General features: G+C 43.9%; 1 protein-coding gene across 1 annotated transcript in view; it reads right to left on the bottom strand.

Annotated features, from left to right (window-relative positions):
* TCOF1 (treacle ribosome biogenesis factor 1) overlaps positions 1-14,995 on the bottom strand; it is a 96,832-nt gene that overhangs the window by 21,068 nt on the left and 60,769 nt on the right. The window contains exons 20-23 of the mRNA XM_043987778.1: positions 14,738-14,947; positions 11,328-11,474; positions 1,716-1,896; positions 1,095-1,210 (exon numbers count right to left, since the gene is read on the bottom strand). Of these exons, the coding sequence (XP_043843713.1) occupies positions 1,095-1,210; positions 1,716-1,896; positions 11,328-11,474; positions 14,738-14,947 (654 nt within the window). The remainder of the gene's footprint in view (positions 1-1,094; positions 1,211-1,715; positions 1,897-11,327; positions 11,475-14,737; positions 14,948-14,995) is intronic.

The raw sequence follows: 14,995 nt of genomic DNA, 5'->3' as shown, positions 1-14,995 counted from the left end.
GCTGGGGTCCATGAAATTGTTTTTTTTTTTTTTTTTTTTAGCGAGGCAATTGGGGTTAAGTGACTTGCCCAGGGTCACACAGCTAGTGTTAAGTGTCTGAGGCCAGATTTGAACTCAGGTACTCCTGACTCCAGGGCCGGTGCTCTATCCACTGCGCCACCTAGCTGCCCCGAAATTATTTTGAAAAAGTACTGTGACAACTATATTTCAACATCATTGGTCTCCTTTGTAAGTCATGGATCTAAAAATCTCAGGGATCCACAGGTGTCACCGGACCACTAAAAGGCACCATGACATACAAAAAGGGTTAAGAAGCCCTGCTCTATAACAACTCTGGGGACCTCACCAAGGCCCCTTGGCAGCCCAAGATGCTTCTGGACGGCTTCCTTGACTGGCCTGCATTTCTTTAGCTACAAACAATTAAGATATTGTTTATATTCCCTACTGTTCTCCTAGGTACAGGGCACAAACAACCCTCTGAAAACTGCACAGGACTGGAGAAATGGTCTGAAACACATAGGATGGAGTGCAGGCATGGAAGCTGAAAAATCTTGTATTTGCAGTTTGGATTCCAGCCTGAACTACATGTAGTTATGGTAGCAGCAGCAGCAACAATAATGACTCTATTTATATAACATTTTATAAAAATGCTAGAGGACTATCTTATTTGTGCTCTCCAGAAACCCTGAGAGGTACCACAGTTATCCTCAATTTACAGATAAGGGAGCCGAGACCCCAAGAAAGCCAGTCCATTGTCTTGCCCGTGATCAGACAGCTGGTAAAGGACAGGGCTGTTTTTTTTTTTTTTTGGTGAGGCAATTGGGGTTAAGTGACTTGCCCAGGGTCACACAGCTAGTAAGTGATAAGTGTCTGAGGCTGGATTTGAACTCAGGTCCTCCTGACTCCAGGGCTGGTGCTCTATCCACTGCACCACCTAGCTGCCCCAGGGCTGTTATTTGAACCCAGGTGTCCTGACTCTAAGGCTAGATGTCACTCCAGGGACAGGTTATATGAAAGGCAGGTAGACTTGAACCTAGGTAAGGGCATGAAACCTTGTTTTTAAGTTTCCTCCCCCGGGGTCATGCTCCAGGTACCTGGGAGGTTCCTGTTCCCTGATCCTCGGAGGCAGACTCACTAGTGGACTCTTCCATACTATCTTCAGGATGGCTGGTGCTGGGTGGACAGTTTGCCTTTTGGCAGATGGGGGCTGCTGGAACAGGTAAGAGTGAGGGAGATCAGGTTAAGTGTGAGAGAGAACGGGCCAAGTCTAGCTGTATTCCACATCTACTCTGCAAGGAGGACAAAGTGAAGAGCCCTCACTTATTGCATTCTGGTTCCTACCAGCGGTCCTCTTCACCATGCATTTCCATGCATAAGAACGTAAGTAGGGGATCCTTGCAAACATGTCAAAAGTATCCTTGTTTCAAAAATGCCTCTTTCCCTTGCATTTACCCAAAGATAATCAAATGGTATTTTGGTAACTTTCCCCAATAGCAGGTCTCTTCATGTCCTTCCAATGTCATGCTAGCTAATGTCCCTTCTAGACGGTGGGAGTAAACCGAGGTCAAGGGTAGGAGGAAATTCCCCCCCTCTTCCCCCCCCAAGTAGTTATGTTGGACCCTACAACAGCCACCTACCTATAGCCAGGCCCCTAATGTTTGGCCTCAGTAGTCCTTGAGATATATAGGAGACTGGGGTGAGGGCAAGGGTCTTACTGGGAAGAGTTGGGTGCTGGGTGTCAGGGATCACATCATTGTCCTCACTCTCAGATGAGCTTTGCTCCCTGCTCTCTGATACTTGTCTCTTCCTTGAGGCTGTCCTGGCTTTCATGGGGACGACAGCCTTGCCAGCTGGACTACGACTGGGGTCGACAAAAATCAGAGGGGTTTTAATCACCTTTAAAAACAAAAACAAAACACAGCCCCCACCCCAAGGGTTAAAGGTTTTTGATGGTGAGTGGATTCAGTGGCTAAAGAATACAGGATGAGAGGTATGGCTAGACTAGTTTGTGACAGATTCTAGTGACTGCAAACTCATTAGGGGTCACTTGGCAGTCAACCCCCTGTCCATATTCTATCTTGGGCTACATTAGGAGAGACCTGTTGTCTAGAACGAGTGAACAAATAGTCCTCCAGTTCTACTGTGCCCTGCCCTCATCAGACCTCACACAGAATTCATTCTTATTTTCATTTATTTATTTACTTATTTTTCCTGTGGAATTTCTGTCTCATTCTCAGCACCATATTTTAGAAGGACTTTGACTAGCTGAATTGTGCCCTGAAGAGGGTCACCAGGAGAGTGAGGGGGACTGGAAATGATCATAAGGTTCTGGGAAAGTCATTTTGGGGAAACACAGGAGGGTCATGACCATAATTTTCAAATATCTGAAGGGCTATCTAGTGGGAGAAGGATTAGGCTTGATCTTCTTGGCATCGGAATACCAAACGCAGAAGAGTGGATACAAACTGCAGAGAGATAGATTTTGGGTTTATTTGAGTAAGGAAAAGCTTCCTAAGTCAACAAACATTTACTGAGGGCCTATTCTGTGCCAAATGCTGTAGATTTTAAAAAAAGAAAAAAGAAAAACCAGTCTACATTCCAACAACAGAACTGTCTAGAAGAACTGTGGAAGGTGAGGTAATAAGCTATTCCTGAGTGCAAATTTTTGAGACAGAATGAATGACTATTAGGGGTGTGACATAGAGGGGGCTTCCTATTTATGTATGACTTCTGAGGTCCCTTCTGGCATTCTGTATAGGACAAGGATAACTCTAATGTAAGCTCATTGATTTGGGAGCTCCTGCCAGATGCTGATGGCAGCCCACTCATGCTGTTGACTCCTGTCTGTGTTCTCTCAAAAGCTGTCTCATGGGGCAGTTATATTACCAAAAAAAAAAAAAAAGCTGGGGGACCATGGACAAGTCATTCACCCCTCCTGAGCTTCAGTTTCCTTCTCTGTAAAATGGGAAAACACCAGCATTAACCCAGCAGGACGGCTGTGAGAATTAACGGAGGTAACCTAAGTTAAGACCTTTGTTCACAAGGACCCTATTCGAGAACAACAGGGGAGCTGGCCACGCTGTCCTGCAGAGGCTGGCTGGCCCTAATCCAGTTAAGTGCAAAGCCAGGTATTCCCCCAACCAAGCTTTCCATCCCCACCCACCCTAATCTCCTCAAAGGGCTGTTCCCGGCCAAGCCAAGACAGTTCTAGATCCAGCACAGGAAATTCCAGAGTCCCCCCCCCCCCCCCAGTTTAGTTACAAAACCAAGCCACAAAGCTTGAGCCAGAGATAAGTGGAGAAAGAAATCTGAGCCTGGGCTGGGGGGTGGGGTGGGGAAATACCTCACTTTTGTAGCTCTCTAGCACCACCTTGTGGCCACAGGCTCTAAGGACAGGGAGCATCCAGCAGCCCCACCCTCCTGGAGCATTGTTTATGCAACCAAGCTGAAAAAGTCCAAGGGGCAGTGCATGGATATCTAGACCCATGAATCAGCGTTCTTTTAGGCCTTTAGCGCCGAGGAAGGAGAGAGATTTAAGGGACTGGAGAGCTGGGGGTTTGGGGGGAGTGGGAGGGGACGGGTGGTCTGGGCCATGGGCGATGCTAACAGATGGAGAGAGGGATGAGATACTAAGGCCCCTGCTCAGAAAGCATCTTCCTGGCAAGTGGGCTACGGGACATGTTGGGGTGGGGGGAGGAGAGGTTGGTTCTTCTTGGAAGTCCAAACTCCTTAGCCTTGGGCATGAGAATGAAATGGAGGGAAAGCCTAACCAAGGCCTTCAAGAGGATGGATGTCTATCCCAAGCCAGAAGGTTAAGTGGATTCACGCAGAAACTAGAAGCGTATTGCTCTGAGACATGGTTACTGCTTTGCTTCGGCTCAGTCTCTCAGTGGAAAAGGGGCTGGTACCTCTTCCATCTGGCTTTACTGACCCTGTGCTGCTGTTCTCTAAGGCCCCAAGGGCCACGGTGCTGCTCCTGGGCAGACAAGCAATTAACAAAACCCTCCTGGCAACTTTGGGAAGGGGAATTACGGAATATAAGAGCTGGGTAAGTATAATTATTAACTTAATACAAAGAGGAAAGGCCGAGGTCAGGTGAGAGCAAAGCACAAAATCACAACACATTACTACTTGATAGGATACCGTCAAGTTCCAGCCCCTTATTTACAGTTAATAATAACAGCTAATATTGACGAGGCACATGTAAAATTTTTTAAGCATTTTACATATACTAGGTTGTTTGATCGCTTACAGATGAGGAAAAAAAGCACAAAGAGCTGAAAATCCTGGTTCAGGGTCATAGACCTAATTAGCAGGAGAATGAGGACCAAGACCCCAAGTCTCCTGCCTCTCAGTCCACCAATCTGTCCATTGTGCCATGCTGCTATCAAGCAATCCAATTCGGCGATGAGAAAGAAAAGCAGCTCTTGAGAAGACCATGCTAGCATTCTACATAGCCAGGGTGGGTTAGCTTCCCTAGGACTGTTGAATTAATTACAAAAAATGCAAAGAATCACGCCACTCTAAAGCAATGTAAATATGTGACAATGACAATAATAAAAATAAAAAAGTGGCAGTTTTCCTGAGGCCACTGTCCAACTCTAATTCAGTACTTTAAAGGGAATGTTTAGATGTCAAAGATTTTTTAAAAATGTCAAATTCTAGAATCATCAAATATAATAAAGAAGAGCCACCATTTACACAATACTTTAAGATTTGCAAATGCCTTACAAACATTATCTCATTTGATCTTTACAACAACCTTAGGAGGTAAATGCTATTGTTTTTTTTTTTGTTGTTTTTTTTTTTTTAGCGAGGCAATTGGGGTTAAGTGACTTGCCCAGGGTCACACAGCTAGTAAGTGTTAAGTGTCTGAGGCCGGATTTGAACTCAGGTACTCCTGACTCCAGGGCTGGTACTCTATCCACTACGCCACCTAGCTGCCCCGGTAAATGCTATTGCTATTCCCATTTTATGAATGAGGAAACTGAGGCAGAGTGGCTTAGTGACTTGCCTAGGATCACATACAACTAGTAAATGTCTGAGGTCACATTTGAACTCAGGTCTTCCTGACTCCAGACTCAGTGCTCTATCCACAGTGCCTCAATTTATAGAATGCTCTAAGATACACCCCTCATTTCATTTGATCCCATAGATATGTTATCTCATCTGATCTAAATGTCAATTCACAGAATGAAAGCTTTAAACTTGAAAGGGGCCTTTAAAGGTCATCAAGTCCCCATTTTACAGATGAGGAAACTGAGTCTTCAAGTGGTAGCAATACCTGCAAAAGGTGATACAGGTGGGAGTCTGGCCTGGAAGCCAGGTAACTGGGCTCCAGATCCAGGCTGTTTTCCAGTGCACCAGGCAGTTCTAATTTAAACCAGGTGCTCTTTTGAATCATCCAGTTCCCACAATGAGACTAAGTTCCCATTTTATTATCTGTGTAGATGTTGTTCTAAAACTTATTCAGCTAAATAGCTTAAATTCAAAAGAAGGCAGTTGGTGCAATGGAAAGGCCTTATGGAAACAGGAGATTGAGTTTCTACCCTCAGCTCTGGCACCACCCACCTATGTGGCTTTAGGGGAGTCATTTCTTTTTTGGGGGCCTCTATTTCTGCCTCTATATAAAGTGAACCAGATTAGTATTTTCCAGTTCAAACTGGACTGCAGATGAGTAAAATGGCTAAGTTCATGAGAAGTACTTTGCCTCTCTCTAGCTCAGTGGCTCTTGGATAACTCTTGGTACATGAGCTGGGGGAAAGGAAGAGGAGTCAAATTTTTTTTTTTTTTAGTTTAAGGAATAATTAAGGAGTAAACAATTTAAGGAGTCATTAAATATTTTTTTAAAGGAATAAAGACCTTTGTTGATGAAGGTTTTGCAAAAGAGTAATAATTTGTTTTTGACCAGATTGGAAAAACAGGACTAAATGTTCTTGGGAATTAACCACCAGACCTGCTTCCAGCCCAGCCTCCTTAGTGATCAGTGAGAGAAGAAATCATGGAGAAGGAGCCCTACAAACACAAGAGCCCTGAGAGAGGAGCAGCCCTCATAGATCCTGCTTTCAGTTCATGGAGAAGAGACCAGCCATCCCCACCAAGTGCCAACCAATCTAGCTGAAGAGCAAGCAGGGCCCCTGGAAGAGAGAAGCAGCATGTGTCAGGCAGGTCAAACCCTCACTACCTCGACCACCATCTCCCCTCAGACCTTCATGGAGACAGTCCTGGACCCTGAACCCACTGCTGTTCTTTGGAATAGGTGCTTCCAGTCCAGTTCCCTCAGACGTCATCCTGGGATGTAGCCCCTGTGGGGATACAGCCTGGACACTGATCTTGAAGAACCAGAAAAGAAAGTTCTTGCCACCCACGTCCTTGGCATTTGTCAGATGGTTCAACAGCAGAAACTGACATGATGTTATCAGCGGAAGAGGCAATGACATCTGCTTTGCTGCTGCACCCTCAGGACCGTAAGACTTTTCCATCTGACTTGAGGCAGAAACCTTCCCTGTCGATGTCTCCCCCAATAGAGTGTGAGCTCCCCCAAAGTAGAGGCTGTCTTTCTTTTCCATTTGCATCCCCAGCATTCAGCACAGAGGAAGCACTTAGGTGCTTTTGAAAATTCATTCACTCGGGGCAGCTAGGTGGTGCAGTGGATAAAGCACCGGCCTTGGATTCAGGAAGACCTGAGTTCAAATCTGGCCTCAAACACTTGACACTTACTAGCTGTGTGACCCTGGGCAAGTCACTTAACCCCAACTGCCTCACAAAAAAAAAAAAATTCATTCACTCACTCACTTGTTCATTCTAAGGTTCCTTCCACCTCCAATCCACTATGATTCTATCTGCCTCAGCCTCTTGACTTACTCAAATCACTAAGTAAAACATCATTAGCAGAGATCTTTGGAGGAAAAGATCAAGGGCCGGGAAGCAGACACTGTCCAATCAAGTGCTCTGGCTAAGAGCAAAAGGGGGAGAAAGGAGCCCTAGAGAGTAAAAAAGGAGGCCCCATCCCAGCCTCATTCTTTTCTCCCCATTGGCAGGCATGCTCGGATGGATTTTCCAAGGAAGGAAGTTGCAAGCTAGTAATTTGTGAGAAAATACTAAATGCTGTACTTCTTCAGCTCCTGGATATTAAGATCCCAGTGAAAACAGCGCAAAGATCCTACCAGCCTAACGCCCATTCATAGAGACAATGCTGGGGGAAGACAGGCTCTGTTATTAGGATGGAAAAGACTTGTAAGAGGGATCAGTGAATGCCAGGTCACACAGAACCCTGTTGGAGATAGGGCCACAGCCCATGTCTCAGTGGCAAGTATCCTTAGCCTCAGAATGTAGAATTGTGGCCTCAAGCCACATGGTTGCATTACCTGCTAAATTCAATTACTGCAGTCAAAGTTTCACTGAAGAAGATAACCAAGAGTATAAAAACAGATGACTTCTAGATAACCAACATAGCCATAAACATTTCCTTCTACATAGAAAGCCTTTCCTGATTCCCTTAATTGCTAGTGTCCTCCCTTCTCAAATGACCACATACAGATACTTTGTATTTACTCTGGATTTCTTATATACATGTACACACACTCCTCTCCCTTGTTGTCTCTTCTCTTCTAATGCAAGCTTTTTGCAAGTAGGGATTGTTTCTTTTGCTGTATTTCTATCCCTTTAGCAGAGCCCTTGACAAAAACAGGCGTATAATAAATACTTCTGAATGGCTTGAGTCAGCACAGGGATTGAGAAAACAAATCTATCCACATGCAGGCTTGGTACAGTCATGTACACTAACAGCCTAGCTGCCAGAGCCCTCCAGGAAGCAAACATGGATATTAAATAGAAGGCAGTGTTGAAAGTCCACCGGTATGGGTGACTGACACTGACCCCTGTAGTTCTGATGTACCACAGAAGCATCAATCAATGACATACATTTGTGGTAACTCAAGATTCAGTCTGGGGCTCAGATCTGTGATGATGAAGCTTTTGGGTGAGCTTGGGCCACAGTCAAAAGGGGTGAAGTCCTATTTGTTTTTCTTGATAAAGGGAAGGGAGGGAAGTGTGGAAATTTGTTTTGATTTGGGGACCCTATCTTTAGGCTGAGATTGGAAAGCCTTAGGCCCTCAGGGTCTCTCCCCCTCCTCCTCAGCTTCAGCTGAGGAGAAAAAGCCACGTGGGCTATACAAGACGCCAGGTCAGACAGCTGGGGGGGGGGGGGGAAAAAGCCCCCAGCTCCCTCCGACCTGAGCAGAGCTATCTGAAGGATGGCCTGTGCTGAGGCATGAGGCTCGAGAGCACACCCCCCCCCCCAGCTGCAGCTCTGGCTGGTGGATTAGCTTGGTCTGTGGGGGCGAAGGAAGCCCCGAGATTTGAGTGGAGAGAAGAAAAGGTATATATAGACCAGGGGAGACGGCCTACATAAAGGAGGCTGACTAGAGGACAGACTACAAAGACTAGAGGGGAGCGCGGACAAGGACGGAGCAGAGTTCGGTTTGGAAAAGGAGAGACTGGGCTGACAAGGTTACAGGCCTTAATACAAACCAGGGAAAGTGTAACTTGCCCTGAGGTCGGAGGCGGCTAAGGCCCTTATTGTAATCAAGAAGTTCAAAGCACAGCAGGTGGGAGCAGTGGAAAGCAGTCAGGTTGTACATTTTATTTTCCTGTATTCTTAATTTGAAATAGTATCTCATAAATAAACTCTGCTTTGATTATTTGGTTAAGAGGCTTCTTAATCTTTAGTTTATCAGTTTGGGAGCAGTGTGGTGGAACTTTATCAACGGCCCACATTAAATTAACGAAGTCAGCCAAATAATCAAAAGTCCCCAGTTTAGTCCTCCAGGCAGATTAGCCTCCCAAATTAGGCTAGTCAATTCAAAAATATTCTAACAATTGAATGGCGACCACGAAGGGACTTTTATGGCCCAATTATAATTTTTCTAAATTTATCATTTTTCATATAATCATAATTTTCATAAGTCCAATTATATTAATTTTCCCAGGTTAGTTATAGTTATGAATAATAATTTTTTTTTACAGAAGACTGTCTCTGGGAAGTCTCCATTAATCTTATCTCATGGACAGAGGGAAGTGACTGGGTGATGAACCTTGCCCAGGTGCCAGGGCTGAGAGAATTGTTTATGGTGCCAGAACGAGGCTGGGCTAAGTAACAACATATCCTTCACTGGTCCCTACTAAGGTGCTTCCCTCATGTTTAGGGTACAAAAATGTTGAAGAATGAGAAGCTTACAGAACTGAATTCCATTTCTTCCATGAAAGTGGGATGGAATAGAAAAGTCTAGAAAACACTTGGTTCTCCTTAGAACAGGGGTTCTTAATCTGGGAGTCTATGGACCCTCGAGATTTACAGGTACATTTCAAGGAGTCTGTGAACTTGGATGGATAAAAAAGTACATCTTTTTTTTCATTAACCTCTTGCTGAAATTTAGCACTTCCTTCAATTATTTAAAAATCTGAGACAGGCCTAATTTCTGCCATACTATCTTCCAGTTTTCCCAGCAGTTTTTGTCAAATACTGCTGGGAAAACTGGAAGATAGTATGGCAGAAATTAGGCATAGACCAACATCTTACACCTTATACTAAAATAAGGTCAAAATGGATACATGATTTAGACATAAGAGGTGATACCATAGGTAAATTAGGAGAGAAAGGAATAGTGTACCTATCAGATCTTTGGAAAGGAGAACAGTTTTTGACCAAACAAGAGACAGAGTATATTATAAAATGCAAAATGGATGATTTTGATTATATTAAATTAAAAAATTTTTGTACAAACAGAAGCAATGCATCCAAAATTGGAAGGGAGGCAGAAAACTGGGAAACAATTTTTGAGGCCAGTGCTTCTGATAAAGGCCTCCTCTCTAAAATATATAGGGAATTAAATCAAATTTATAAGAATCCAAGTCATTCCCCAATTGAGAAATGGTCAAAGGATATGAACAGGCAGTTTTCTGATGAAGAAACCAAAGCTATCTATTCCCATATGAAAAAATGCTCTAAATCTCTAATGATTAGAGAGATGCAAATTAAAACAACTGAGGTACCACCTGACACCTATCAGATTGGCTAAAATGACAAAAAAGGAAGATAATAAATGTTGGAGAGGCTGTGGGAAAATTGGAACACTAATGCATTGTTGGTGGAGCTGTGAGCTGATCCAACCATTCTGGAGAGCAATTTGGAATTATGCCCAAAGGGCGATAAAGCTGTGCATACCCTTTGACCCAGCAATTCCACTTTTAGGTCTTTTGCCCAAAGAAATCATGGAAGGGGGAAAGGGACCCACATGTACAAAAATATTTATAGCTGCTCTTTACGTGGTAGCAAGGAATTGGAAGTTGAGGGGGTGCCCATCAATTGGGGAATGGCTGGACAAGTTGTGGTATATGAATACAATGGAATACTATTGTGCTGTAAGAAATGATGAGCAGGAAGAGTTCAGAGAAACCTGGAGGGTCTTGCGTGGGCTGATGATGAGTGAGATGAGCAGAACCAGAAGAACATTTTACACAGTATCATCAACATTGAGTGTTGACCTACTGTGATGGACTATATTCTTCTCACCAATGCAATGGTACAGAAGAGTTCCAGGGAACTCATGATAGAAGAGGATCTCCAAATCCAAGAAAAAAAAAAAGAAAGAAAGAACTGTGGAGTATAGATGCTGATTGAACCATATTATTTCTTTTGTTTTGGGTGCAGTTTTTTTTTTCTATTTTGAGGTTTTGCATCACTGCTCTGATTTTTTTCTCTTGTAACAGGATTAATGCAGAAATAGGATTAATGTTATGTGTATATATGTGTGTGTATATATCTATATCTATATGTATAGAGATATATAGACATAACCTATATCAGATTACCTGCTGTCTAGGGGAGGGGGGAGGGAGGGAGAAAAATCTGAAATTGTAAAGCTTGTATAAACAAAAGTTGAGAACTATCTATACATGTAACGGAAAAAATAAAATACCTTATACATTAAAAAAAAAAATCTGAGACAGGGCCCATGACACACAAAAGGTTAAGAACCCTTGCCTTAAGAGGGTCTTTCCCAAGGGGCAGCTAGGTGGCACAGTGGATAAAGCACTGGCCATGGATTCAGGAGGACCTGAGTTCAAATCTAGCCTCAGACACTTGACACTTACTAGCTGTGTGACTCTGGGCAAGTCACTTAATCCTCATTGTTCCGCAAAACAAAAAAACCCAAAAAACTCCACCAAAAAAAGAGGGTCTTTCCCTTTGAACCCTCCCCTTTAACCTGTCCCATGCTGCTTTGGACAGAGGGAAAGAGGAAGACCTTGGAGCACCAGGGCCTTACCTGGGCAGTTGGTGGCTCTCCATTACTCCTCTCAGATTTCTGGCTAATTTCAGGTAATCCCACCTGCTTGTCTGGAGATGACCTAGACATTTTCCCCATGTTGTTCTTGGCAGTTCCAGCTTTGTCATCCTTCGTCCCTGAGGAAACCTGGGATGAGCATAAGCAAGGAAAGAGAGAGAGAGAGTTACTTCCAGGCAAAGTGATGATGCATCTGCCCAGAGATCTAGTGCTTTTTCAAAAGACTTTTATATATACAATCTCATCTGAGATTGACTGAGCTTGTTTCTTTTTATTTAATTTATCTTGCAATTGGGGTTAAGTGACTTGCCCAGGGTCACACAGCTAGTAAGTGTTAAGTGTCTGTGGCTGGATTTGAACTCGGGTACTCCTGAGTCCAGGGCCGGTGCTCTATCCACTACGCCACCTAGCTGCTCCATGACCGAGCTTGTTTTATTGTTCAAAGTTAGAAAACTCTGAGTCTGTGATTCTCAACACAACCATATTTCGGCTAAGCAAGATGCCAAGAAGGTAACTATCAGTATTCGTAGAGAAATTTCCCAGGGTGTAAGAATGAAATTACAGACACAGTCTCTATCCCTCTTTAGAATAAGGCCCAGGAAAATTAAGGCTGTTGGCCAAGACTTCATACCCAGGATAGTGGCAGGGAGTGGACTGGAATCTCAAGCCTTTTCTGACCCCCAGGGCAGTGCTCTTTTCCTATTTCTATGATGACATTCATCAAAGAACACAAAGGGGGAAGGAGGTTCCATTCTCCCAGTAGGGAGAAATCACACATTAGTTCTTCCACTGTAACTCTGACCCTGTGAAGATGGGAGCAACTGACTCTCCCACCTGCTCTATTCAACATTCTGGCATTGGCATAATTTGCATCCCTGTAACTGATCACAGCATATCCAGGACTTATGTAGGCTAATTCTTGCACATGTGGTTCCAAAAATAGAGACATTTCCTTTGCTTTGCTCAGTATCTTGCAAGTAGTACCCCATGCTGTTCAGTTTAGTGATGCAGTGGACAAAGCACTAGATCTAGAGTTGGGGAGACCTGAGTTCAAACCTGGCCATACTTCCTAGTTGTGTGACCCTGAGCAAGTCACTTAACTTCTGTTTACCTAGTTTCCTCAATTGTAAAATGGAAATAACAGCCCCTACCTCCCAGGACTGCTGGGAGGACCAAACATGATAATATTTGTAAAGTGCTTAGCCCAATTCCAGGCATACACTAGGTGCTTAAGAAATGCTTGTTCCCTTCCCCCTAACCATCATTCTTTCTTTTTTTGGCAAGACAATTGGGGTTAAGTGACTTGTCCAGGGTCACACAGCTAGTGAGTGCCAAGTGTCAGAGGCCGGATTTGAACTCAGGTCCTCCTGAATCCAGGGCTGGTGCTTTATCCACTTCACCACCTAGCTTCCCCGCCTCTAACTGTCATTCTTAGAACATAGTGGACCCAAATCCCTTTGTGGTTTTCTATTTCCTGAATGGTGGCTCTGATGCCATTTACTAGATATAAGTTATCCTTGCAAATGGGTTCTAGTCTGCTAGATCATTAAAAAAATCTGATTATTCTGCTATTATAACATTCCAATCACATAGCACCAGGAAAACACAAGTGTTAATGAGATGGATTTCTGCAGCAATTAGGTAATGTAGGCTCATAGATTTAGAACTGAAAGGGACTTCAGAGGCTAATGAGTCTAGCTCTCTCATTATACAGATGAGTAAACTGAGGCCTAGGGAGTTTAAATCATTTGCCCAAGGTCACACAGGCAAGAATAGAAGACAGAGTTGGGACAAGAACCTAAAACCCTCCAATTCAAATCCAAACCCTCCAATTTGGAAAAAAACCCAAAACCCAAAACCAAACTGCCCATATGCAAAGACTTTCCAGGCTGCTCAGCCCTTCTAGAGTGAGAGTCGGCTTGCTGGCACGGATTTCAATGACAGAGAGTTACCTTGTCAGTGAACCATCAGGGGAGGACACTAGTGGAAGCTCTTCCCCAGCTGGGGATTAAGCAGATGTCCATGCTTCCTGGAGATGCGGCTTAAAACCACAAAGAGACATCGATGTCTCAGGTATGGCTCAAAACCTGCTTGATTACAGGGGAGAGGAGGGATGCAGAAAAGATGATGGGGTCAGAAGAGAAAAACCCCGAGTGTGCTTGGGTGAAAGCTGTAGAGCTGGCTATGTTTGTCAGGTGAAGCCAAGGCTCGCCACACCCAGTCCAGAAGGAAGCTGTGGCAGCGTGTTTAGTCCTGCCTTGGTCTAACAGGCAAATACATGGTTCAGAAAAGTTTTTGGAGTTAAGCAAATAAAACTAAGTGGAGAGAGAGGTTAACTAAAACCATATAGTTAAAGATTAGAATGACAAGAAATGCATGTGACTTACACAGGGAGAGTCAAGAGATGAGAAAACAAAAAGGAGGACATTAAAGTCTTTCTTTTGGAGTGTGTGGGGGGTAATGGTCAATAAGGAAGCTACAGGTGTGTGTGTGTGTGTGTGTGTGTGTGTGTGTGTGTGTGTGTGTGTGTGTGTGAGAGATCCTATACAATTGGAAATCCAAAAAAAAAAAATTATAAAAAACACATCTAGAAATTTAAACTGCATATGTGTGTAAACTATTTTTACACTATTTTTTTTGCATGACAATGAGGGTTAAGTGACTTGCACAGGGTCATACAGCTAGTAAGTGTCAAGTATCTGAGACCGAATTTGAACTCAGGTCCTCCTGAATCCAGGGTCGGTGCTTTATCCACTATGGTACCTGGCTGTCCCTTTTTCCACTATTTAAAAAATTATCTGTTTAAGTAGTAACAAATCCTCTTTCCTTTTCTCCCTCAACTAACTCAAACTTTGAGATTCACATGTCCAGTTCTGGAGTGAAAGAACAGCTCATTTTATGGATGCATAGAGAAAGGCAGGACTAGTAGCAATGAGAACAGTATCCTAAGGATCAGGAGAAATGGGTTCAAAGTCCCGGTCCTGAGACTAACAATGCTACTGACCAGCTGTAGAACCTTGGCCAAATCCCTTCCTTCTTTCCAGGCCTCAATTTCTTTACAGAAGGCAAACTGGAATGAAAACATGCTCTGGGATTAGAGGCCTTGGGTTGAAATCGAGCCTCTGACACTAGCTGTGTGACTGAGGGAATGTTATTTAAGGTCTAGGGCTCAAATGAGACACTGTGTAAACCACCTTGCACATTTTAGTGTGGTGTAAACATGAGTTCCTATCATTACAACTATTATCTGTAAAAAGAGGGGTTCTAGCTTGGCTCTCAGGTCCTTGTGAGCTTTAGAAGTCTAGGATTCTGGAGAACAGTAGAGCACTATGGTTTTAGAACCTCCATCTGGACACAGGAAATGCTATGGCCAGCCCTCACCTAAGCCTTACCTGCTTCTGGGGCACAGAGATCACCACTTCACTCTCAGACTCATCACTGCTGTCAGAACTCTCCTCTGATGCTGCAGTCCCAGTGACCTTGGTCTGAGGTCTCACCTGGGTTTGGGGGGATGGAGTCTCAGACTTTCTAGAGGCTGGTGTGGGCTCTTGCTTGCTTGATGAGGCTGCAGTGACTTCAGGAGTTTTCACTGTAGGTTTTATCTGAAACCATGAGGTAATATTTTTTAAGGGAAAGGCATGTAATACGAG

This window comes from Dromiciops gliroides, chromosome 2, assembly GCF_019393635.1.
Source record: "Dromiciops gliroides isolate mDroGli1 chromosome 2, mDroGli1.pri, whole genome shotgun sequence".
Lineage (NCBI taxonomy): Eukaryota > Metazoa > Chordata > Mammalia > Microbiotheria > Microbiotheriidae > Dromiciops > Dromiciops gliroides.
The sequence above is the reverse complement of the archived record's forward strand: the minus strand, read 5'-3'. Positions and strand labels throughout refer to the sequence as shown.